This window comes from Rhamphochromis sp. 'chilingali' (genome assembly GCF_963969265.1).
Source record: "Rhamphochromis sp. 'chilingali' genome assembly, chromosome: 18".
Lineage (NCBI taxonomy): Eukaryota > Metazoa > Chordata > Actinopteri > Cichliformes > Cichlidae > Rhamphochromis > Rhamphochromis sp. 'chilingali'.
This window is the reverse complement of record NC_137945.1, coordinates 9,861,281-9,888,262: the sequence shown is the minus strand read 5'-3', so window position 1 is coordinate 9,888,262 and position 26,982 is coordinate 9,861,281. Positions and strand designations below refer to the sequence as shown.

At 39.9% G+C, this 26,982-nt stretch overlaps 2 protein-coding genes across 3 annotated transcripts in view; both read left to right on the top strand.

The window, feature by feature from the left end:
* sh3kbp1 (SH3-domain kinase binding protein 1) overlaps positions 1 to 10,450 on the top strand; it is a 48,186-nt gene extending 37,736 nt beyond the window's left edge. Inside the window, exons 12-18 of one of the 2 annotated variants that reach the window (XM_080865347.1) lie at positions 785 to 920; positions 1,021 to 1,091; positions 1,207 to 1,313; positions 3,145 to 3,282; positions 3,817 to 4,028; positions 4,107 to 4,170; positions 6,899 to 10,450. In XM_080865347.1, the coding sequence (XP_080721473.1) occupies positions 785 to 920; positions 1,021 to 1,091; positions 1,207 to 1,313; positions 3,145 to 3,282; positions 3,817 to 4,028; positions 4,107 to 4,170; positions 6,899 to 6,937 (767 nt within the window). In that variant the 3' untranslated portion in view covers positions 6,938 to 10,450. The remainder of the gene's footprint in view (positions 1 to 784; positions 921 to 1,020; positions 1,092 to 1,206; positions 1,314 to 3,144; positions 3,283 to 3,816; positions 4,029 to 4,106; positions 4,171 to 6,898) is intronic. The other variant, XM_080865346.1, reaches the window with a different exon arrangement.
* Positions 10,451 to 14,606: 4,156 nt separating this feature from the next.
* The window catches only part of map3k15 (mitogen-activated protein kinase kinase kinase 15), a 28,039-nt gene continuing 15,663 nt past the window's right edge, over positions 14,607 to 26,982 (top strand). Inside the window, exons 1-12 of the mRNA XM_080864620.1 lie at positions 14,607 to 15,221; positions 19,101 to 19,240; positions 19,458 to 19,481; positions 20,778 to 20,971; positions 22,655 to 22,823; positions 22,980 to 23,086; positions 24,381 to 24,551; positions 24,640 to 24,752; positions 24,958 to 25,117; positions 25,436 to 25,586; positions 25,671 to 25,778; positions 26,580 to 26,629. Of these exons, the coding sequence (XP_080720746.1) occupies positions 14,912 to 15,221; positions 19,101 to 19,240; positions 19,458 to 19,481; positions 20,778 to 20,971; positions 22,655 to 22,823; positions 22,980 to 23,086; positions 24,381 to 24,551; positions 24,640 to 24,752; positions 24,958 to 25,117; positions 25,436 to 25,586; positions 25,671 to 25,778; positions 26,580 to 26,629 (1,697 nt within the window). The 5' untranslated portion in view covers positions 14,607 to 14,911. The remainder of the gene's footprint in view (positions 15,222 to 19,100; positions 19,241 to 19,457; positions 19,482 to 20,777; positions 20,972 to 22,654; positions 22,824 to 22,979; positions 23,087 to 24,380; positions 24,552 to 24,639; positions 24,753 to 24,957; positions 25,118 to 25,435; positions 25,587 to 25,670; positions 25,779 to 26,579; positions 26,630 to 26,982) is intronic.

Below are 26,982 nucleotides of genomic sequence, written 5' to 3'. Positions count from 1 at the left end.
CCAGAAGCAGGCTGGAGGATAAAGTGACTCTGCTGTAAGGAAAAATGGATGTAGAAAAGAAATGGCAGCAACTTAATACTTCTCTTAATCATACTACCAACATGAGCACTCAGAGAACACAAATCCCCCCAAAGGGCAAGAGCTAAACTTTGGTGTTTTGTGATGATCTTATTACACTGTGCTCGCGTCAGCTTGTTATTAAATAAATAAAAAGTGTGATGTACAGCTCTTTTCACATCTATTTTTATGCTGTATTACTCAAAAGGATTTCTTGAATTGTTTTTTTTTCATGGTCAGCTATGACCTTGGGTCAAGGTCAGATGCATAGCCAATCCAGGTGTTTCACTGTACACACTGGTCTTGGATGAAATCACGCCAGTTATTTTATGCAACAGTGATGGAGGATTTTCTTGAATTGTAACATAATAAATGGTTCTTGTTTGGCTCATTTTTAGTAGAAGCTTAAATACTTGACAAATACCGCTGCCACCACCTCGATGCCTGATCTTTTTTTAATCCTTTCTGTCCTCTGTTGCCCTGTCTGTGTGTTTCCTTTTATTTCCTGCGGCCCTCATCATCCTTTAACCTTTACAGCTGAATTATTCCTCTTCAAAGGTCAAAATTTGTTCATTTTTGCTGAGGCAGCCATGTTTACCTTCCCCTTGTCTAATGATGCACGTGTTTGAGTCATGCTTGTCCCTCTGCATGCATATCCAGCTCTGATCTGCTTGTGTGCTCTCATTATGTTGTATGATTTTTGTGTGTCTGTTTGTTTTGTGCGTAGGTGAAGAGGTGAAACTCGGAGACCTCTCTAAGCCCACCCTCCCATCTCTCCTTCCCAAAAAACCCCTCCTTCCAAAGTCAAGCGCCTCCTCTTCCTCCCAACCCCCGCGGCGTCCCGAGAGACCGCCCACACTAGCGTCAGTACACACACAAACACACTCAGATACAGAAAACGCCCTGATTTGTACATGCCTGAGCATAATGAGCCTAATATTTACGTATGGTTTACTTGCTCAGGTGTGATAGCCCCAAATCTGAGGGCGGGGCTTCGACACCAGATTCTGCCCCTGACAGGTCACGTGACACCGGTGAGTTAGACTGACAGAAGCATCGAGCAGTGATGCAGTGTCAGAGCGGGCTCAGAATTTTTGCTCTGCCGGAGTCTCTAATATGTTTCTGCATTTCTGGTGTGTGTCTGCACAGATATGGATCTGGACGCAATTGTCTCCTCTACAGAGAAGCTGAGTCATCCAACGGCATCGCGACCACGAGTCACGGACCGCCGACCCCGCTCACAGATCATCACACCAGTGAGTCAGTCTGTAGTCGGCCTTTCAGAAATGACTTTATATGAAGAAAGAAAGACAACATATTTCTACAGACCTCAAACCAAAATACAGTCGCCCCCTGCTGGCTGACTGTAGATTAAGCTTTGAACGCTAACCACTCTTTTCTGTTATTACCAATACTTTAGTGTCAATCAGCCTAAAAAAAAATAAATGAAATAAATAAAAATGACAATTATAAAAACCTTTATGTTTGCAGTATGGTCATGTTTTACCAAAAAGTCGAGGCTTACACTGATGTCTTAGAAATTCTGACATCGCTCTATGTAGCATAAGATGGTGCTACTCTTTATTCAAGTTTTTATTTTATTTCTTTTCTTTCCAACCAAGTGTGGTTTCTTTTTGGAAGGTTTTCAGTCAGAAACATCAGCCATTGTTCTGCATTACAGGGGATTTATACTTGCTGTTAAATCCACACTGTAGGTACCTTGTAACCATAAACCCCCCTGAATAAGTCTAAATCAGCACTTAGTAGCTTAAACATTGCTACAGTGCTACATTGACTCACTGCACCATCTTTTGGTATAAATTTGTATTACACATAAATATGGCCTAGCCCTGTTTTAACTTCTGTTGATACGCCTTCAACATAACACACAAACTCAGGAAGTTTTAGCAGATGTTTCTTCACATTCTTCTGATAGCTTTAGGCACTGAAATTAAATTCTTTTTCTTTTCCCACCCTCACAGCTTTTAGTAATAAATGTAATTCAGGGAACTCAATGAAACATAGCTTTGTTTTCATGCAGTCACAAATGTTTTAATCAAATTATTTGCATTTTTATCACTTCTGTTTGCAGCATTTCATCAAGACTTTGTTACTTCAATTTCACCCAAATCAAGGCTTTTGATAGCCAACACCCCTCACCACAGATTTGTTTGTGACCTTTAAAGATGCTGTCAGGCAAATAAGCTTAACTTCAGAATAGACCTAGATGTGTCACGACTGAGCAGCCGGTGCATTTCAGATGCGAACCCAAATTCAGACACAGGAGAACAGAGCTTTAATTCCAACATTTGGCTAATTGCAGGTGGCAAAACCTGAAACTAAGAAAACAAAGAAGACTGTGAACACTGTAACTGAAAGACTATGAAACTCAGTGAAAGAAAACTATGAAAAACCATGAATACTGAGTAACTATGAAACACAGTGAAAACAAAAACCTATGACACTCTATGACTGAGAGATAACAGACGATGCAACGCTGAGCACAGGAAGACTGAGGACTTAAATACACACGAGGTGATCAGGGGACGCGAGGACACATGAGGATACAGCTGACTAGAATTAAACATAATTACAACACAGGGGAGAGAAAAACTAACCACATGAACACAGAACACGCACGATCTATTTCAGAATAAAACAGGAAACTAGACATGACAACACTAAGCCTACAGACCTAAAAACACATGATAAACTCAAGAATCCAAATATGGAAACCAAGGAAACAATAAATAATGGCTGCCTTTAACCTAAACTAAATAGGAATAACACATGATCACAAAGCTAACACGAGAAGAATACCAAAATAAACTCGGAGCGCTGGGTCAGAGGCCCAGGCTGTGACAAGATGTTTCTCCCCATTTCCATTCTTCTCGCTAAACTAGATTGTCCTTGCAAAATATAAATTTCTTGTGATGCTTTTTAAAAATTATTGTCTCAGTTTGTATACAAGGATTTTTTTTTTCTTTCTTCTTGTTGTGGATATTTTGCTATCAGAATATATCTGTAGTCTGAAAAAAGAAGACCAGTGAATGTATACATTTTTAAGCACATTTCTTTCTTTTGCAGTCTTCTCTGTCCTGCACTGACCTGGACTCACCGATAGTGGAGGTCAGGAAGGACAAGGAGCGAGTGAAGGACAATCATGATTCTGTCTCCACCAGATCTGTAGATGCTTCCCTGAGGAAAGGAGTACCCACCATCTCTGTACGGCCATGGCAGTTCCTTGTGCTTCTCATTTAATCCATCAGGGGGCATTACACTACAGAATTTCATGTTTTTTGACTTGTAAAACTGTGTTTTGGTAATTTTACTCAAGGCTTCTGGCAAATGTTAGTGTTGGCAGATAAAAAAAAGATAATGCTTTATTTAATTACATGAAGTACATTAAGTCACTTTTAAGGTTAAATATCACAAAAAAGGTCAAGTTTGACTCTTTCTTTTTAAGTTGAACATCATCAAGTTAGTGAAACAATCTATCAATAAATTCCAGGCCCATCCAGCTTGCAGCTTTGATCATACAGACACACACATACTTTTATTCTGTAAAGTGCTTAAAATCAAGACAGAAATTTCTTTCTTGAACCTAAAATCCTGCACAGTCTCTTATTTTTTTTCATTTTCTGTATATTTTAATCACGAAGGACGTTGTGTACGAGGTTAGATCTTGTATATGAGAGGAAGAAAATATTATAAATGCTAAATTCTTCAATTCTTCTTGTTGATCTGTGTTTGGGATAGGCTCCTGACAGTAAAGTACCACTGCCCGCCAAGCCCTCTATCCTGAACCCGCCAAACTCCAGCCATCGATCCGCCTCTCCGTCTTCCTCCTCGGGTCTGAGTCCCTCACCCGAGCTCCGGCACTCACCACAAACACCCCTATCTCTGGAGGAACTCAGGAACCAGCTGAGAGACCTGAGGGCCTCCATAGACCTGCTGAAGAGCCAACATAGGTGAGTGTGTGCCTTTTAAGCAGCAGGTTGTTTCTTGTATATGTACAATCATGATTTGTTTGTGACGGTTTGTTTCAGGCAGGAGATGAAGCAGCTGGCCACTGCACTAGATGAGGAGAGGACGATTCGTATTAATTTACAGGTGAGTGAAAGGTGGTGAAGAAATGAGAGGAAATGAGATTGCTAAGAAACAATATTGATTATATTAAAACAGGCCCACAAATTAACAGCAACTAGTAAATATGTTATTAATGTAAAAAAAATATGATGAATTCATCTAAAACTTTATTTTTTATGTGTTTTGGAAAATTAAATGTGTTTCCTTCACATATGCTTTACTTGGGCAGGCTGCCAAGGTACAGTGGGGCAAAAAAGTATTTAGTCAGTGCATGTTCCCCCACTTAAAATGATGACAGAGGTCAGTAATTTGCACCAGAGGTACACTTCAACTGTGAGAGACAGAATGTGAAAAAAAAATCCATGAATCCACATGGTAGGATTTGTAAAGAATTTATTCGTAAATTAGGGTGGAAAATAAGTATTTGGTCACCTCAAACAAGGAAAATCTCTGGCTCTCACAGACCTGTAACGTCTTCTGTAAGAAGCTTTTCTGTCCCCCACTCGTTACCTGTATGAATGGCACCTGTTTGAACTCATCATCTGTATAAAAGACACCTGTCCACAGCCTCAAACAGTCAGACTCCAAACTCCGCCATGGCCAAGACCAAAGAGCTTTTGAAGGACACCAGGAAAAGTATTGTAGACCTGCACCAGACTGGGAAGAGTGAATCTACAATAGGCAAGCAGCTTGGTGTGAAAAAATCAACTGTGGGAGCAATCATCAGAAAATGGAAGACATACAAGACCACTGATAGTCTCCCTCGATCTGGGGCTCCACGCAAGATCTCATCCCGTGGGGTCAAAATGATCATGAGAACGGTGAGCAAAGATCCCAGAACCACACGGGGGGACCTGGTGAATGACCTGCAGAGAGCTGGGACCAAAGTAACAAAGGTCACCATCAGTAACACACTACAACGGCAGGGAATCAAATCCCGCAGTGCCAGACGTGTTCCGCTGCTGAAGCCAGTGCATGTCCAGGCCCGTCTGAAGTTTGCCAGAGAGCACATGGATGATACAGCAGAGGATTGGGAGAATGTCATGTGGTCAGATGAAACCAAAGTAGAACTTTTTGGTATAAACTCAACTCGTCGTGTTTGGAGGAAGAAGAATACTGAGTTGCATCCCAAGAACACCATACCTACTGTGAAGCATGGGGGTGGAAACATCATGCTATGGGGCTGTTTTTCTGCCAAGGGGACAGGACGACTGATCCGTGTTAAGGACAGAATGAATGGGGCCATGTATCGTGAGATTGTGAGCCAAAACCTCCTTCCATCAGTGAGAACTTTGAAGATGAAACGGGGATGGGTCTTCCAACATGACAATGATCCAAAACACACCGCCCGGGCAACAAAGGAGTGGCTCCGTAAGAAGCATTTGAAAGTCCTGGAGTGGCCTAGCCAGTCTCCAGACCTCAACCCCATAGAAAATCTGTGGCGGGAGTTGAAAGTCCGTGTTGCTCGGCGACAGCCCCAAAACATCACTGCTCTCGAGAAGATCTGCATGGAGGAATGGGCCAAAATACCAGCTACTGTGTGTGCAAACCTGGTAAAGACCTATAGTAAACGTTTGACCTCTGTTATTGCCAACAAAGGTTATGTTACAAAGTATTGAGTTGTATTTTTGTTATTGACCAAATACTTATTTTCCACCCTGATTTACGAATAAATTCTTTACAAATCCTACCATGTGGATTCATGGATTTTTTTTTTCACATTCTGTCTCTCACAGTTGAAGTGTACCTCTGATGCAAATTACTGACCTCTGTCATCATTTTAGGTGGGGGAACTTGCACAATCGGTGGCTGACTAAATACTTTTTTGCCCCACTGTATATTAACAGTCACACAAGTATATTTATTACCTATCCCCCCATTTTTGATGCTTATCTGGGTCTGTGTATTGGGGGAGGAGATGCCCAGACTTCCCTTTTCCCAACCACCTCCTCCAGCTCTTCTGGGGAAATGCCAAGACATTTCCAAGAATAAGCTGAGAGATATAATCTCTGCAGCATTTTCCACCCTCCCAGTAAGACATGTCCAAAACACCTCCCTAGAAAGAGCTGGATGCATCAGGATCAGATGCCTGAACCACCTTAACTGGCTCCCTTCAATATGGATTCTACTCAGAGTCCTGCTCGAATGACGAGCTCTAGTAATATTTCTCTATTAGTTTTTCATCCGTTGAAGAGCACAGCCTCTTTGCTCATGCTTTGTATTCTGGGATGGAGCCTAGAACTATAGACATGCTGTGAAATGAACATAAATTTTCCATGTTTTCCAATAGTTCAAAACATAGCCCCTTCTTCCTGTATTTACTTCCTGTATTGATACCTTGGTTTGCTTGGACTTCACAGCTATAAGTTTACAAACTCATCAAATGGCCTGTACTTGTATTTGTGTTGTTTGTATTTACCATCAACAGATGAGTTCATCTAGTGTGTATGATGCATGCCACAAATACAATCTGTATCGATGGGCAACACACTATGTAAACTCAAAATAGGAGTACAGGAAGTGTCAAGAATCTCTAATCAGAGATAGAGTATTGGCAGTACCTGTGTGTATAGTTATGTAGTTAACCATCTGTTTTGACATACCAGCATTAATTTTTACTTAACTATAACATTTACACTTTTCATAACCACATTTCTGATACAAATTTTTATATTCATATCTTTGGTTGTAAATATAACTCTTTTTAATTGCTATGAAACTAGCTGAGCTCACGGTTGTGTTTGCTTCACAGATGGAGGTAGAACACATTAAGAAGAGCCTTTCAAAATGAAGACTAAAGCATCCTTATTGTCGCATTCTTATCACCACATTGGAGGCCATCCTTTGAAGACATTCTCACTGCTGGTCTGAGACTCTTCAGCCAAAAGAAGTTTGTGCCAAATGATCATCACAATCAGCAACTGTTCAGCACCATGGAGTCAGCCACCTTCTCTCCCCGACGCCGCCTTATCCTGTGTTTACTTCTTTATTTTTCTTCTAAAGAGGCTTCTCTGTTCAGTTTACTGCTATTTTGTTGGAGCTTGCTGTACCACCGGTACTGACTGACTGCGCTGCAGTCTGTCGTTGCGTGTTGCCACGGTTACAGAACAATGACACAGAGCCGGGGCTGCCGTGGCAACCTCACTGGTACTTCATGTTTCTGTGTGAAAGAAACTTTGACCTCTGTAGCCCGGTCGGTTCAGACGACCCCTGTGCTGTTCTGCGTCCACTCTGCGGCCTTCGCCTCTTATCTGTGTGTGTGTGTGTATGTTTGTGCACTTGTTTTCCTTCCATGTGAGGACTGTAGGCGTACATACTGAAAATGGGGACACTTTTGCAAATGTAAATTAGCCGCATTTGCCCTGCATTAACTTTCCTGAGATGCACTTACCAGGTTTTCAGTGGGTAAACAAAGAGATTCAGGGAGTCAGTCGGGGTCACAAAAAGAAAAGTGAGCTATTTCTGTGAGAAGTGATGTCACTAGTTCAAGACAGCCCTTGACTGGAAACAGATAAATTATCTAATGACTTGCAAAGTTTTTTTTCATTTATTAAAATTATTACGTGCCAGCGATACAATTTCCCAGGACAACATTCAGGTGTGGCAAACCACCTTGAGCATCAGGTGAAATAGGGCATTTTGCAGCTACCAGTTTTTAAAATGGGCCACACTCATTTTTCTTAATTTCTTCATTCACATCTTTAAAGCATCGCCAGTTGCAGAACAAATCCCAAATCAGGGGTGCCAACAGTGATGTCCCTACAGCTAGTTCTCTACCAAGTTTCAACTGGGCTGGGTAACCATGAGACTTTAGTTCCCTTGAACGTTAGTAGTGTTTTTGGTGGAAATGCAGCTATTGTTGCATTTACAGGATCTTTACTTCTGTAAGGATCATATAAAGAAGATATATATCTACTTGTACATCTTTGCATGATTTACTTAAACTGTTTTTAGTCTTGTTCTAGTCATGGCCTCTTTTCCAGTGAGCCCATTCTGCTATGACTGGTCAGCCTCCAGAAGCTGCTAGGGAGCCTGAGACCGTTTTCCTTTTTCTTTGTTTGTTTGGTTTCTCTAAAACGGTTGGTAGCATTGTAAATGGTGAATAAAACACACCATCATAACAATATCTAAATAACAGTAAACCACACTTGTGCCCTTAAAGGTTATCATTTGAATTAAGAAATAAATTACGACAAAAATTAATGCTCAGGTCATCTATGGTAGACTTCAGGTGGGTAAATCTGATGCCTCTGCCATTCTCAGCAGCATTCTCCTTTAACCACAGATGTGACGTCTGTGTTTTCAATCTGCAGTTGAACCTGGAAGCACCTCAGGATACTGAAAAGCTTAATCAAAGTAGCTGGCACGATAAGTGCTGATACTGTAGGTGCTATTTACCGGAGTTTCTTGATTTTTTGGGGGAAACATATAAGCAGATGTCAGCACCAGGTTAGCTTAACTAAGCATAAACACTAGAATTTAGAGGTTATGGAAGCATAGTAAAATTACAAACACTGAAAACTTCCAGAAATTACATCTGTTTTAGCACATACATAAACAACGTATGCCTAATTAGCTGTTAATATGCCTTATTTGCTATGCACCATTTATTTTATCCACAACTATCTATAATTTCCATGCCATCAAACATCATTTCGAAATCAATGCCATATGTGTTTTCACAAAATCGTGAAATAGTTTTTACACAACTATTATAAATACTGTCATCCTTCCTGTGGACAGCTGTTCACACACTTTTGGTGCCAGACTGAAGAATATTGGAAAAGATGATGGCATAGTGTAGCAAATTTTCTGATGTCCTCTTTACAGTGTGTGAATGTGTGTGTGAATAGGTGGATGACTGGATATGTAAAGCGCTATGGTGTCCTTAGGGACTAGTAAAGCGCTATATAAATACAGGCCATTTACCATTTACATCTCTAGCTTGTTGAAAAACTGAAATGGGCTGACTTTGCTTATGATCAAAAACTAGCAAGTAAGCAACTTTTTCAAACTGTGTTTTTGTTACGAATCAGTCCCACTATATGATAAATTATCATCCTGAAGAGTTGCGGCATTTGTTATCTTTGGAAAGAGGCCAGCTTACCCCTTCATTTCCAGTTTTTATGTTAATAGGCTAACTATCTTCTGCCTCCAGCTTTATTTTTACTGTACAGGCATGACAGCGGAATGAATCTTTCCATCTTGCACTCATTCAAAATGCAACAAAAGCACATTAACCCCAGATGGAAAATTATTCCTGCAGTGTTTGGCTGCAAATTGCATTTTTATCTGAAGAGAAAAAACACACTGATCAACTTATTGTGATTTCTTTTCCAGGATGGTTGAGCATGCATCAAGACACATAGAGACACATCTGTGTGACATTTATCAAGTTAAACTCAATGCCTTCTCTACGTAGACCTTACTATTTAATCTTTTTTTTCTTGTTCAGTTTCACTCACATCTCCAGAAAGCTGACAAAACTGTTGCGCCGTTGGCATCTCACTCCTAAAAACCAAACTGAGAGCCACTTGCTTCTCGTGTTTGTGGTGCTCTTTTGGCAGCAGGTTAAGAGTAACTTTAAAGACAGAGTTTGAGGAATGTAGACAATGAAAGGTCCTCACATGTGTGTGCATGTGTATGTATGTGTGATATAGCATGTACGGCTGTTTGCCTCCTTTCCTTTTATGTGCACAGAATCTATGGCAACCCGTCACTGTGGCCTTCATGTTTTTGATTCCAAATCTTTATTTCTTTTTTCTTTCTTTCTGTCTTTCGTATGACAAAGAGAAAACTGCTACAACTGAGGCTACAAGTTGTTTTCTTGACTTGGTCCTTTCTCTCCAGGATAGTGATAAATATATATACTTTTATATTTCAGTGTAATAAAGATGCTATTATGTACTGTGTGTGCACACTCTGTTTATACGTGACTGTCTGTAAAATGTGCATGCTTGTATAGTGTACATTCTGTTTCAAAGGCACATTTTGCCCATTGCACATTTACTGCTTATTCAAGTAGCTGGTGTTTCTGCACAAATGACTTTGATAGACAGCAGACATGCTCTCAGGTTGCCCAAGTTTAGACTGAACAAAAGGAGAAGTCATGGTGCAGTCTTAACGGTCACTGAAATTGCTGCAGGATTTCTGCAGCTGCATGTCAAAAGATATTTGACTATTGCAGAATGTAATGGTGTTTGGATGTTTAGGTTTTTACATTGAGCATCCTTTTTATTGCACAATTTTAGAAAATATTAAAGTCTCCTCTAATAAATGTGATAAAATGGCAGTAGAGCTCAAATGTAGAGCTAAGCATAAGGAAGTTTTTACCATTATAAAAATGCATCATAAGTGGAAAAAGAGGATGTTGTAATCAGATTTGAAAAAAAAGAGCAAAAATGTGTTCAGTGGAAAATGATATGCTGATTTTAGTCAGTAGTGTGGGAGGAAAAGTAAAAACAGTGGTTCCTCTTTTTTCACGGTTATGTTTAATTTTTAAGTTTAAAGTGATAAATCACAACAACAATCACCTCAGTGCACTTTAAACTGCAAGGTAAAGACATTTTACAGAATTAGGGAGACAACCTCAACAATCAGACAGTTCCCAATGAGCAATCACTAGTGTGTTAGGCAGTGTTAGGAAGGAAAACCCAGCAGGACAAAATCTGACAACCTCAGAGAGGAGCAGTAATCTGCCATAACCAGTGGTGAGGTGAGCATAGAAAGACACACCCAAATCTTACAGCTTGAGCTTAATTCACTGTCTTAAGCTTAAATCAGGATGACCTGCATGCATAGCCTGCCAACCAGCAAAGCACAAAACTGCAGATGGCCCACTGAAGTCCCACTTTTAATCTAATTTAATTTTGTTTACAATATGATGGTGGAAATTTATCCGACAAGAGTACTCTTAAACAAGAATATGAACTGTGACAAGACTTGATGAAGTGGAACTATTTGTCAAAATTCAGTTTCAACATTTCCATATATCCATTTTCTCAACCAATTCTGAATAATAATAAGGGGTAGGGTACACCCTAGACAGGTTGGCAGTCTATTGCAGGTCCTTCAATTCTGGAGCTCTTTCTGTACTCCATCCATCTAACCATTTTCTTCCACTTATCCAGTTGAGGGTCGTGGGGAGCTTGAGCATATCCCATCTGCTACTGGGCAAGAGGTGGGGTACACCCTCGACAGTAATTAATCTATCACAAGTAGTGATAGACGGATGCCTATCCTAGCTCCTGTGGCAGCTTGGATAGGCAAGGGGAATAGGACAAGTGGAAGCAATCACAGGCAGTTTATCCCAGGTGGATGGAAAATACTGGCAAATGGAGCATTCTTTCATCATGGGCATACTGTAAAAAGACCAAAACAGAACTAAATACAAAATATGAATTAATGTCAGAGCTCCATAATTTGCTGACCCCATGTGGTGAATAAATCATCTATAACAGCTTTAAAAAGAGACTTAACAGAGATAGCATGTATGCTTTTAGTCCAACTTAATAGAAATGAATACATTTATTACTACACATCGATCATAAGTATAGTTCTTTCTTTTGTTTCACCATGCATGTATCTATAGTCCAAGCCTGCGCTGCTCTACACAGGAGGACTGCACTAGATTCATTTATTACTTGTTTTAAACTTCAGGTTGCTACAACAGTCAAGGAGATCAAATCTTAATATTTACTGATCTCAAAGAGAAAAACAAAAGAAAAAAAAGGCATTGATTGTAACTCAATACTTACACCAAACAGAAGACCACTGCACCCAAGGAATTAAAAAATTAAGATGTGGTGTTCTCCCTCTGACCTAAACAAACATCACTGCCTAACTAAACCTAGCAGAAATAAAATTGTGAAAATAAAACTACCAGACACATTTGAAACAAGAACAAAGAATCCTATTGACACGAACTACCAAGAGATGTCCTCCAGCTCATTAACTCAACCAGAGAAACTTGAAAGAAAAGAGATCTAATTATAAGTCAAACATCATAGAGGAGGCCAGCAGGGAGAGGACAGGAGACAGAACACCAGGACCGTTACTTCCCTCCTTAACCCTCTGATGCATGAATTATGAAAGCCTTGGTCAAGATTTTTTTCTTAAGTGCTTTTATTCTTCTCAGGACATGAAAAAAAAAGTTCAACTCTTTTTTTCCCAAAAATATGTTTTTTTATAAAGTTATAAACTTGTCCACTCCAGTGGACTACATGCGCCTGAGCACTTAGCATGAAATACTGTGAATTTACTATAAAAATTAATTACCTTGTGTTCTATTGTAAATATACAAACACTTGTTTGCTTGTATCCTTTGAAAAACATCTCAGCAATTTTTTTGGAACTTTCAACTCATAAGGCCCCAATGTTTAGACGTAAATAACAAAACCAATCAACAGTCCTAGCTGTGAATCCTACACCTGAATATGGCAAACTATCTCCAACAAGAGAAACATTTTTGAGTCTACACAGTTCTATAACGATGCAGGACAGTATTACCAAGCCCTTAGTAGCATGCTGGAAGAAAACACAAACTGACATCTTAGTCTCTGCATCTCCAAACACTTCTGTGTTCATCACACCTAGGCTGTCCGTAGTTCCTATGTCTCTGTTCTGCTCTGGCAGCCACTCTCATCATCACTGGACTTATCACTGAACTCATCATCACTGCACTCATCAATGAAATCATCATCACTGGAGCCGGATGGAATTTCCTGGACTATTCTGTACGCTGCCTTATTCTTTGCTGCATTTGAAGTCTACAAAATATGATAAAATAATTATTATAGTAACTCAAACTACAGCTGATCTGCACAGAAATATATATTTTAAATGAGTAGCTTATAAATGTAACAATTATATGCTTACTTATAACCAAAACAGTCCCAAAAAACAGTGAGACAATTTATGACTTATGTTAAAAAAATATAGTGGGTAATGCATGATGTCCACTACAGTGGACACATGGTTAATCGTAGTTTTCTACATATTAGACATAACAATTTCTTATTCCAAACAGATAATATCCTTCCCTAGATGTTACTGCATATCATCATATTTTTTTTACCTGTTGGGCTCTTTTAGCATAGAAGGATTGACAGGATATGCCAGCAGTGGTCGGCAGGGGTGACAGTTTGTCTGCCATCTTTGATTCAGAGGAAATTTACTTGCAGTTGCACTAACTGAACACTGAATTGACCTCAATGGAGCATGGCAGCAGAGAGCACTCTAAAGGCTAATATGCAGTTCCACCATAGAAACCAATGCATTAAAGAGATATGTACGTTTTAGTAGCTGTCCACTCCAGTGACCACTATGCATCAGAGGGTTAAGTAAGTAGGTCTGTTGATATTTAGATTATCAAAATGATTAATCTCTGTCTAAACTTTGTTAAATAACCCAAATGTTTGATCTTTGGGCTGAAGGAAGAACAACATTCGGTGTATAAAAATGCTCAATCAACAATCTCTTTATTCCATACAATTCTCATTATTCCATACAACACTTCTGGGTGTCCGCCAGATCTCGAAGTATCTCACCGTTTCTCACATGCTTATAGCTTCAGCACCCCTCCAAAGTCATAAAACCTAAACATCCACGTTCTTTCTCTCTTGGTTAGCCTAAGTTATGACCTTGGCTTCCTGTGCAGTATGTTCTGTTTTTTCTAATCAGACAAATAAGGCCATGATTCTCTGAAAACACTATTTCTTATAAATCAGCAGTATAATGCATCATAAAACAATGTAATTCATTCACAATAAATCAGCAACCTCCTTCTAAGTCAGGAGTAAAATGCAACCTAAAACTACATAATGATTTCACAATCTTTAATTAGAGGTATACGTGGCATAAGATAATATAATAATCTCACAACTTATAAAACACAGTAACTCTAACATTACACTTAATGTTACGGCAATTGGGATCCTTAAAGAAACATTCATACCCATGCAATAGCCAGTTGTTATCTAATGATGCTAATTTGGGAAGACGTGTATCTGTTGCATCTGTCCTCTCCGTCATGTGATGAATGGCCTCTGACAGCCTCTGCGGTTAAACATTAAGACGGCACTAGTCCCTAATGGAGACTAACCAGGAGGCCGTGCACATATAATTCTCACAAAGTGCACAAAGTCCTCTCTAATTGGCCACTACTTAAATCTTGGGCATATATTTGGAAATCAGACAAACTTCTTCTCTGGAGAGAAACTTAGAAGGAGCCAGAAGGATAACTAAAGCTGAAAAAACAGTCACATCACACGATATTCTATGCTGTTTGAAATCATAACTGAGAATAACATAGCTTATTTACGCGGTGGGCAGAGGAGGTGACCAAAAGGACACGCTGTCATATATTTAGACTAACGGGAACACTCTGATAACGTTTCCTAGACTGACAGGACCAGAGTTTATTCGCCAGTGGAAAACTTCATACCAGAGTACAGCTGAGCCAAAAGGGAATATTCCAACTTCTGAGTGTATTTTTCTCACCACATTTCCTCCTCCTCCTTCTCTTTCTCTCTCGGGGATCCAGTCAAATCCAGTCTGGATGAAGCGGACGTCTTGGTGCGAGATAATCGTCAGATGATATGAGTTAATGAGGCGGAGATGCAAGGAGACAGACTCAGACGTGCTCTCATGCCAGGACAGGTGTGCCACCAGTGAGAGCGAGAGGAGGAGAAAACGAAAGGCGCAAAGAGAATAAAGAGGGTGGTAGATATCAAGCGGAGAAGAAGTCACTTTCCAGGTTCTCGATATGGAAACCGGGCAGAGCGCACCGGCGTCGGACATGGGGGGAGACCACACAGCTGGGGTGTGTGTGGTGGAGCGGGACCGAGAGAGGTTCGACGTGTCCAGCCCCAGTCCACCGACTAAGCAGCGCTCTCTGCGGGTCGTCTACGTCCTGAACGATGGGCTTAAGTCGGTGATGGCGAGCAGCCCGGAGTCCGGAGCGCTGCAGTGTTTGCAGAGAGCCTGTGATTCGGAGAGCGCCCTGCTCACCACCGTCACCTTCGGAAGGTTGGACTTTGGAGAAACATCAGTACTGGACAGTTTCTATGATGCAGGTACTTCACAGGAAAGTTACACAAGAGGGAGGGCAGGTTTGCACAAGTCAGACTTCTAACTGCAAGTGTGCGAAAACTTTTTATTATTAAAACTAACTAAGCAGCTCATATAAAACTGTATCTATCTATCATGCAGACTATTCTTCTTTTCCTTATTGGTGTCGGGAAAGCTTTTTTTTGTTCTTACAGTAATTCTGGTTGTGGTGGTCACATGATGAGACACGTACCTGTATTGGTGTTTGGGTAGCATGTAATCTTGATGGTGGAAGAGGTACCAATACACAATGATAAAAATAAAATGGAATATAAACAAATATTCGAAGTAAGTACACAAGTGGTAAATAAAAATGTTACTACATAAGTGTCGAAATAAAAAGTGAAAAAAGAGGTTAAACTGAACTTCTTCAATTTAACTTAAATTGAAATTACTCAAGATATTTTATCTCCACCACAGTGTGAACACACTGTAGAATAAACTATAGACATAAAGCAAGAGCTGAACCTTAACATACACTGCAGCATACTCCAGAAGGTAGGATAAATAAGACTCATGCTTGCAAGACTATGGTATGATCAGAGTACTTTTAGCTAAGTAATCTATGTTAATTCCTCATACACCATATGCTTTGATTCATTAGCACTAATAATATGTTTTTATTAAATCAGGGGTTAAGTTGCGTAATAGCTTGTGAGTGGTTCCTGACTGTTGTGTTACAACAGTTGTAAGTTTATTGTAAGCTATGCAGTGAGATCACTGTTATAGTGCAGCATGACTGTGCAGCATTACTACCCTGGACTGTGATTTCGCAACACTAGTAGGTTTTTTTCAGTAGTCAGTAATTTACTTGTAAACTTGTAGCCTCGTATTACATCATGACTTATCTTTTGCAAATAGGTTCATACAAATGATAGATGTCTCAAAGTTATACTAAAGTACTAAAATTACAGCAGTTGGGTATATATGCTTATATTTTTTAATCCAATACATACCTGACTCTACTTCTGTACTTCAGTAATATTTTGAATGCAGTAACTTTGTGTTTTGTAGAGGTACTTCTTCCTTTTTGCACCCTTTATCCTATGCACATACTATACACATACTCAAGCTCTAATCTTTCCAGCAGTAGGAATGTACTAATAGAAAAAGTTATCACTAAAAAAGGTCTGTCATGGGCTACCAAGTTTGCAGCACAATAGTGAAAGCTTTTCTGTATGTTCACACATATAATTCTGCACAACTTGTTGAGCTGCTTTCTTATTCAGATGAGATCTAATTGTAGTAATAGTGCTACATGTTTGATTTTGGAGGTTTCTGAAACCTCAGATATCCTGTTACAATCCTAAAGAAATGGTACAGATTCTTGTTGGGCAAATATGTAAACCAATGAAATATGGAGCCACTCAGGCTATTAACAAGCAAATGACTGAAAATATGCACTTGAACGCTCTTATATTACTGGCTTTGGATGCTGATGATTACAACATTTAAACTCATTCGTATGAATCCAAGACAGCAGTTGACAATAGTGATCTTAGTGAGCCTTGTGAGTTGACGTTAATTCTTGTTTATTTATTTGCTAACTCAGCTGACACCTGTTGTTGTTAATGGTTAAATATATTAAAATCTCACCATAAATCGATCAATGTTCCCCAAATAATTTTCAGTCACTTATTTCATAATTCTGTCTCCATTATGAAAAGATGATGCCTTTGAAAGCTCCTATTTTTAGGGGAAACGAAACCTGAGCTCTTCTTTAATTGCGAGCTATTTATACTAGGCAGCACCACAACTCAGCTGAGGAAGAGCCAGGCACATGTATAAGTTTTAGTCCCCTCAGATGCCCTGCAAGCATAGTACAGGGAGTGCAGAATTATTAGGCAAATGAGTATTTTGTCCACATCTGGAAAGCCTACTACCAATTAAGCATATTAGGTGATGTGCATCTCTGTAATGAGAAGGGGTGTGGTCTAATGACATCAACACCCTATATCAGGTGTGCATAATTATTAGGCAACGTCCTTTCCGCTGGCAAAATGGGTCAAAAGAAGGACTTGACAGGCTCAGAAAAGTCAAAAATAGTGAGATATCTTGCAGAGGGATGCAGCAGTCTCAAAATTGCAAAGCTTCTGAAGCGTGATCATCGAACAATCAAGCGTTTCATTCAAAATAGTCAACAGGGTCGCAAGAAGCGTGTGGAAAAACCAAGGCGCAAAATAACTGCCCATGAACTGAGAAAAGTCAAGCGTGCAGCTGCCAAGATGCCACTTGCCACCAGTTTGGCCATATTTCAGAGCTGCAACATCACTGGAGTGCCCAAAAGCACAAGGTGTTCAATACTCAGAGACATGGCCAAGGTAAGAAAGGCTGAAAGACGACCACCACTGAACAAGACACACAAGCTGAAACATCAAGACTGGGCCAAGAAATATCTCAAGACTGATTTTTCTAAGGTTTTATGGACTGATGAAATGAGAGTGAGTCTTGATGGGCCAGATGGATGGGCCCGTGGCTGGATTGGTAAAGGGCAGAGAGCTCCAGTCCGACTCAGACGCCAGCAAGGTGGAGGTGGAGTACTGGTTTGGGCTGGTATCATCAAAGATGAGCTTGTGGGGCCTTTTCGGGTTGAGGATGGAGTCAAGCTCAACTCCCAGTCCTACTGCCAGTTTCTGGAAGACACCTTCTTCAAGCAGTGGTACAGGAAGAAGTCTGCATCCTTCAAGAAAAACATGATTTCCATGCAGGACAATGCTCCATCACACGCGTCCAAGTACTCCACAGCGTGGCTGGCAAGAAAGGGTATAAAAGAAGAAAAACTAATGACATGGCCACCTTGTTCACCTGATCTGAACCCCATTGAGAACCTGTGGTCCATCATCAAATGTGAGATTTACAAGGAGGGAAAACAGTACACCTCTCTGAACAGTGTCTGGGAGGCTGTGGTTGCTGCTGCACGCAATGTTGATGGTGAACAGATCAAAACACCGACAGAATCCATGGATGGCAGGCTTTTGAGTGTCCTTGCAAAGAAAGGTGGCTATATTGGTTGCTGATTTGTTTTTGTTTTGTTTTTGAATGTCAGAAATGTATTTTTGTGAATGTGGAGATGTTATATTGGTTTCACTGGTAAAAATAAATAATTGAAATGGGTATATATTTGTTTTTTGTTAAGTTGCCTAATAATTATGCACAGTAATAGTCACCTGCACACACAGATATCCCCCTAAAATAGCTAAAACTAAAAACAAACTAAAAACTACTTCCAAAAACATTCAGCTTTGATATTAATGAGTTTTTTGGGTTCATTGAGAACATGGTTGTTGTTCAATAATAAAATTATTCCTCAAAAATACAACTTGCCTAATAATTCTGCACTCCCTATAGGTAGGCCCGAGAGGATATAAAACTTGGCGGAAGATTGAGGGCATGTTGTTATTACCTCTGAGCTTCAGTAGAAAAAAATGTGGATTTTCAAGTCAGCATAATTGTCTGTACTTGCCTTTAACTGACTCATATACTGAGATTCTTCTATGCAGGAGGCTCTCATGGGTGAGTGGGTGTTGTTTCCTAGAAATAAAAAAAAAAAGATTTCTAGGAAAGGATAACATTCAATGAATACCAATGCCTTCCATCATGTATGTTCTTGTTCATGTTCATATCTTTCAATGGGAGAGCTCCCAACTGTGTCTCTTCTTGTTTCTTTTCAACTCCACTCAAAACATTTCCCACATTTAACGAGGCCAAAGATCACGGGGCAGATGCAGCACAAAACTCAAAGGCAGATGTATTTCAAACTCAGCTCATTTGTCACCTCTGCAAATTGCATCAATGTTAAAGAGCTATGCTCTTATGTTGTCACCTCCATCACCTCCTCCTTACAGACATTGCAGTCGTGGATATGAGCGATGTGTGTCGGCAGCCCTCCTTGTTTTACCACCTGGGTGTGAGGGAGAGCTTTGACATGGCCAACAATGTCATCCTATACCATGACACCGACCCCGACACTGCCCAGTCACTGAAGGTACACATGCACACTCTCCCATCAGTGTAACTAGTGTTCATGGACACCATTCTTTTACGTCTCCTTGGGACAAAATGATCTGCTGTGTTATTTACAGACTAACATGTCGTACAGTCAGTCCTACCAGCTGTTTAAAATAGCAATTCAGGAATAATACACTATGTCACTGTCCGAAAGTCTGGAAACATATTCTCACATGCTCTTTATCTCCGCACAGGACATGGTGGCACAGAAAAACACAGTAAGTTTCTTATGTGTGCATGTTTTATAAAGATTTCTGTGTGCACACCATCTGTTTCTATTTCTAGAGGAATATTCCTGGCAGATACCGTTCACCCCCATGCAGAAATGCAGACAGGAATGCATATATATATACACACTCTCACACACATTGTGTACAAGTACACACATGTTAAATCATGAATGGCCGGCTCGAGAACGAGAGTCATATTACTTGTTAGTTTTCCTAGAAACTGACCTTCACTGTATGTATGCTGTCTTCTTTGTGTATATGTGTGTTTGTGTGTGGAGTAGGCTGCTCGTCCTCCACCGTTAGGTTTTCCCTGGGTTCAGTTGCCTCCAGAATACAGAGGCTCTGGTCTGAGAAATAAAGTAGGTATCAGGCCTGCATCAAGGCAAGCTGGGATATTCCCTAGTTGACTGATAATACTAACAGACAAGGAAGTGAGGATGGAAAACAATGACCTCTCCCTGGGATGTCGTGTGGCTAACAGATTAAAGCCCCTAACAACACAAAGGAAGCAATGGATAATCAGCTATAGCATGCTTTAAGAGTGCTGGATGCATGTGCGTTTTTGCACTAAATTAAATTTGCATCATCTCAGAAAGAATCATGGAATTGCATTTAATCCCACTGTGGGGAATTTACCTAAAAAGTGTTTGTGAAACAATCCTCACTGAATATAACTGAACAGAGTTTAACAGGAGAAACTTACAAGTGTAAATCAGAAGCAGCTAGTTGCTGTGGCCTAAAGTGCTGTCGTTCGATGCATGAAATCATGATGGTGACTGCTTTAAAATGATGTGTGGTGCTGTGACGACCATACTAAATAACTACAAATCTAGTGATATAGTTGTTAAATAAAAGATGTAGAAATATATGTTTTAAGAATGAACACAACAAAAAGACAGTCAGCAGTGCGTGTAAGATTTGTCAGTCCTGAAATGCTTTGCCAAATGCTTTTGTACCTGCAAAGCTTATCATTTCAATTTCAGATTTAAAGGTAATCACATTTGTTCATATGCAAAGCTGGAAGAAGAGGCAGAGGTTAGAGAGTGTTAGGTGGTTCTTAGTACATGAGGCTTATTACTTCTGGAAACCTTCACTGATGTAGTATGATGCTACCAAACAGTCTCAGTGGTGCACTGATCCTCTCATTAATCACTCTAATCCCTACTCTCACCTCCTTATCTCTACACCTGGACTTCTTTTACACCTGGCATTTGCACAAAGCTGTCAAAGTGCTTTTCTTTCTGTAAACAACTTGTAATTAAACCTTCTCTCCTCTCTTTCTAGGCATCCAGTGGTAACTACTACTTCATCCCCTACATAGTCACCCCTAACCACGAGTATATGTGCTGTGAAAGCGATGCCCAACGGAGGGCAAGCGAGTACATGCAGCCCAACTGGGATAACCTGCTGGGCCCACTGTGCGATCCCCTGACCGACCGCTTCACCAGCCTGCTGAAGGACATCCACGTAACATCCTGGTGAGATACAAGTGAAAACAAGGGGCTGCTGTAATCCCACTATCATGGTTTCCCAGTACAGACGCAGATGTAGACTGTAAAGTGCAACTATGTTTATTTTTGCTGTACTCACACAACCAACGTAACAGCTATGTGTGCTTAAAAATCAAACCCTTCTTGTCTTTAGCTCAAAACACAGCCTCTCTCTTTGTGTGTGTGTGTGTGTGTGTGTGTGTGTGTGTGTGTGTGTGTGTGTGTGTGTGTGTGTGTGTGTGTGTGTTGCATCAAGTTTCCATTTCTAAGGAAATCAGAGGTTGATTAGTCAATACTGTGTCAGTCAACCACCTAACAGTGCTTCATGTCCGCCCCACCTTCCCTTCTGGAGCTTGGCAGAAACAGCACCTCACAGTCATTTACAAGAAAAGCACCCCCCCCCCCCCCCCCCCCACCCAAAAAACAAACAAACAAACTACTAAGTAAGGAGTAATATAGGCTTTCAGCTAAATGTGGTGCCATACTTAGTTATGAAATGTAGTAAAACGGAAGTGTAAAGTAATAACGTAAGACAGAATTTACAAAACACCATCTGAATAACATACTTAAGTATAGTATGTTATTACAGTACAATAAAAGTGCTTTATTTGGTGTGTTCTGGAAAGATAAATGTTAAATATATTGCAAAGTGTTGGAACATCAGCTTAATCTCAAATTAACTTAATATTTACTTTTAAAATGAGTCATTTGCTGTGTCAACACTGGTTAAATGAGTTGTCACTGGTAAATGTATCATCTTCATCTTAAAGCATGAACAAAAATAGCCTGTTCACAAGAAATATTAGGTTATAACAGAAATCGGTGTCAAAATTTCCACCTCCAATGTCGTGTGTAAGGGCACTGGTGTTATCTGCACACTCTGCACTGAAAATCAAGCAGATTTCATCCCTTCTGTATTACTGTGATTCATTCTTTGCTTGTTTAAGCAAAACCTGCTATGACGCCTCACACAATGTCTTCCGAGTACTTACGTCACACCCTTGCTGACTCAGCAGCACTGTCTCCCCATTAACTTCAGAGTCCATTTTAAGATTCTGGTTTTAACTTAAGGTGCTTCAAGCACCAGCTTACATCAGTGAACCTTTACATCCTTTTGTCTCCAGCACGTCCCTGAGGTCATCTGAGCAGGGCCTGCTAGCTGTGCATCATACAAGGCTAAAAGCTGATGAGACAGAGCTTTTCCAACAGTAACCCCCAGACTCTGAAAAGCTCCTTCTGAGCTTGTGATAGGTGGACTCTGTGTTTTCTATTACAAAACAGCTAAAAACGAATCTTTTTAGACTTGTGTTTGGCTACCTTTTGTTTTTATCTTCTGGTATTTTGTCGTGAAGCATTTTGTGATGTTAGGTGCTTTAGAAATAAAATTAAAAAGGAGTTGGAGGTAATTATTCTAGGGATGTTCCATGCATTTGTTTTGCACAATGCAGTATTCCGACTGTAGGAGTCTATAGTGAGGATCATTGTTCATAGCTTTTTGTTAGTACTACCAACTGACCATTAGCACTCAATAGTAATCTCATCAAAACAGTAAGTAATGTCTGTTTGCTGCAAAATAAGGGTTGGTCCACTAGAGGTCAAAAATTGTTCTTTAGATCAACATTAAAATGAAAGCTTCTTTTCTTCCTCTGTTCCTTGTCTGTGTACATATAGTGCTTCCTTTAAGGACACCCTGCTCAACGACATCAGGAAGGCTAGGGAGAAGTACCAGGGAGAGGAGCTGGCTAAGGAGCTTTCACGCATTAAACTCCGAATTGATAACACAGAGGTCCTAACACAGGACATTGTCATGAACCTGCTGTTTTCCTACAGAGATATACAGGTACAAACACATCAAACATGACCTTCATTTCTTTCTATCAGCTGGGAACTTCTTAAAAGTTATTACAGACTGAAGTTCAGAATGACATTTATATTCTAAATGCATTATCATTAGGTTTAAATTTAATGCCCCTTTTGTGGCTTCTCTGACAACCAGGACTATGATGCCATGGTGAAACTGGTGCAGACTCTGGAGATGCTGCCAACATGTGATCTGGCTACCCAGCCCATGATCCAGTTTCATTACTCCTTTGCCCTGAACAGGTACGCAGCAGCTCAATGAAACTGAACATTTTGATGCCCAAACCCTGTGGTAAAGCAGATTTATCTTCTTTAATTCTTTTTAGGGATCCCACATTTTTTGTTTTTTGTGCCTTTATTTCACTGAGGACATTCATTCTAACATATCATATAAAATGCACCATAAATATGCAGTGTGGTGATATCAGGAGCTAAAAATGTAGTAACTGCATGTCAAAAATGCAACAGACCACAAGTCTAGCATTCTGTGAAAAATACATTTTTGTTGTTCAGGGAAAATTAAGTATACTGTATGATTTAACAACTTTAGCAGCAATAACTTGAAGTCTTCATTTTCTGTATGACGTTTTAGCCTTTCACAGCATTGTAGAGGGATTTTGGCTCAGCCTTCTTTTACATTTTCTTTAATGTTGCTTTTGTTCATTGAGGTTTACAGGCACTTGTTTATACACAGCTCTCTTAAGGTTCCCCCACAGTATTTCAGTCAGATTGGAGTCTGGACTTTTGCAACACCTCGATTGTTTTCTTTTTCAGCCATGCTGTTGTAAATTTTCTGCTGTGTTCAGGATTATTGCTCTGTTGCATAATCCTGCTTGAGCCAAGCTTTAGCTGTTGGAAGGTTACCTCACACTTACTCTAGAGTGATTTGGTATATAGAGAAGTTCATGGTCAAGTCAATGACTGCAAGGTGTCCAGGTCTTGAGGCTGCAAAGCAAGCCCACATCATCACCCCTCCACAACCATGCTGACAGTTGATATAAAGTCTTTATGCTGATATGCTGTCATTGGTTTTAACCAAACGTGGTGATGTCAAGTATGATCACATATCTACACTTTGCTTTTGTCTGTCCAAAGGATAATGTTCTGGTGGTCTTGCGGTTTGTTCAGATGGAACTTTCCAAACTTAAGCTGTCCTGCAGAGATACCTTCTCCAGGCAGCTTGTTCAGGCTTTCTCTCATTGTACTGTGATTAACTTTAACATGCTAACTGAGGTGTTTAAAGTCTGTAGCTCTTGATTTTTTGTTTGAAGTTTCTCTAAACATTACAAGATCTGATCGTAGGGTGAATTTGCTAGAACAGCCACTCCTGTGTTAACACACACCCGAATACTCCAGGCCAGTAAACTGCCCAAACTGCTTTTGAGCAGGTAGTTAGGCTGATGATCAGTTATCAAGTGCATTTAATTAGCAACACCTGGCTGGTACTTGCACTTTTAATTCCTATGGAAGTAATAAAGGTGTACTTCTCAGTCTCATGAAAACGTTTTCCTTCATGTGCATGTGAATGTACGTGCAGGAGGAATGCTCCTGGAGACAGGGAGCAGGCTCTCAGAGTGATGCTGCAGGTGTTGCAGTCCTGCGAACATCCTGCACCAGACATGTTCTGCCTCTGTGGACGAATCTACAAGGACATTTTTCTCGACTCTGACTGCAAAGACACTAAAAACAGGGACAACGCCATTCAGTGGTGAGAACACACAGAAATAAATGCATCTTATTCACATCTTATTGTTTCCTTGTGTGTATTCATCTGTATTTCCTCTTCCACCTGTCAGGTACAGAAAGGGCTTTGAGCTGCAGCCCACTCTGTACTCGGGTATTAACCTAGCTGTCCTCCTCATAGTTGCTGGCCAGCAATTCGAGAGCTCCATGGAACTCAGAAAAATAGGTAACCTGATTCCCCCTTTGACTTGTTCTCAGCGGACTCTCAAGTCAATGTGAAACACCTAAGTTGTGTATTTTCAGCATTCAGTTTGCATTCAGTAGCTCCTTTTCTTGATATTTCTGTGGTACAAAAGTCAGCTGAGACCATGCCACTTCAGTTTCAATCAGACTGCAATTACAATGTTCACTTTTTGTCTTCTTATAATCAGGGGTGAGGTTGAACAGCCTGCTGGGGCGCAAGGGTTCCTTGGAAAAGATGAATAACTACTGGGACGTCGGCCAATTCTTCACCGTTAGCATGCTAGCGAGTGACATTCCTAAAGCTACTCAGGCTGCAGAGAAGCTCTTCAAGCTGAAGCCACCTGTTTGGTAAGAGAGAAGATCTTGTAAATATATAAAAGTTGCAATGTCAATGCATGTTTTTCATAATAAAGATTAGTTTTAAATTTTGGTCACATTCTGATCCCCAGGTCTCAATTTTTTAAAGATGTATTCAGCTTTCATAGTTGTAGTGAAGTATCAGGACATTCATCTTACAAAAGTACATTTGTTTTTATAATGCAACTCTTTTATTTAAGTAAGCCCAAACATGCTACAAAAAAACAGTTTACGAAAACAAAATTTCAAGGAATTGTAAGTGTGATGCTTTTTATTTTAATGATTATAATTGGTTGTATTTTCTTCCAGGTATTTGCGTTCAGTAGTGCAGAACTTACAGCTGATCCAAAGGTTTAAAAAGCAAAATTTGGAGCATTCTCCTCAGAGAGAGAAACTCAACTTCTGGATGGACATCATCGTCGAGGCCACGCAGTGCACCACCAACAGACTGCGGTTTCCAGTATGTAAACATATACATGCATTCATGCTGAAAAATGATGACTGAGGGGTTCAAAATCAAATGTTTTGGTGTTTGTGTTTACAGGTGCTGATTCTGGAGCCCACCAAAGTTTACCAGCCATCCTATGTGTCTATCAACAATGAGGCTGAAGAGAAGAACGTCTCCATCTGGCATGTTTCTCCTGCTGAAACGGTCAGAGCATTGCCCATCTAATCATCTTCCTGTTAGGAATATTGTCCTCCGCTCGGAAAAATTCTAAATATTAAATAAAAATTTATTTAAAATGGTGAATGACTTAAACTAAATCAGACAACATGTATGCAAACAGAAGGAACTTTGATGTGAAATCTTCCATCACATATTGTGACTGAATAACACGTAATTACACAAACTCATTGCACCCTCATTTTGTCCAGTATTTTAATTGCACCCGAGTATACCAGGGTGAAGTACCACCAGTATTACCAGTAAACAACAAAAACCACCAAAATGCTATATCAGAATTTAAATTAGCCTACATCTTGCCTTTTGTTTAACATGCAGTGCTGATCAAACACATTATAGTGAAACGAAGTTTGATAACACTTCACATTAATTGTAGTCAAACATCTCAAGACAGGTGAACATAATGCTGCTTCATTGATTTTTAATTTTTTTTGTAAGGAGTACATGGAGGTTTGGGCTCAGATAGTTTTGGGATTCAAGTTTTATTTTGCATCCATGTGGAGTCTGTTTAAAGATTGTTGACTCATCATTGTAGAAAAAAAAAGAAAAAGTGTGTTGCAGACACTTAAAGCTGAGCCAGCATTAACTAAATTTGCTTCACCTATGCTAATTCAGAAATGCTAGAGGGCTGGAGCCGTCCAACTAAGTAGACAGAAACATATACATATATGCATATTTGTTCATTTACCTGCTAGAACCTACTGGAACAAAATGTTAGAGCTGAAACACTTTATTTGTTGATTGATTAACTTCTGTTTTTTGTTACAGAAAGGTATTCATGAGTGGAACTTCACTGCAATGTCCATCAAAGGCATTAGGTATACAAGAGACATGTTTGGGAAACAAATAGAAATAAATAGAAAACGTACATTTTTGTTCAATTCAAATTTCTCTTGTGGTTTTATGGGCCTGGGCTGCAATTGTAGTAACTCAGGGAACTCAGGAGTGGTGCAAACAAGCATATAAATTGTGGCTCCCTGCAGCTATATCCATAATACATGAAGTAAACAGAAGAACTAGCTGCCAGGAACATCATTAGGGATCTCCAGCTGACCTGTTCAGCCTCAATATTCAAAACAGTGACATATTGTGCAAAGCTTCAATTACTCAGTGCAACCGGAGGAGGAAGAAAGAAAAAAATGCAAATATCAGTAAGGATATTCCTCGTGGT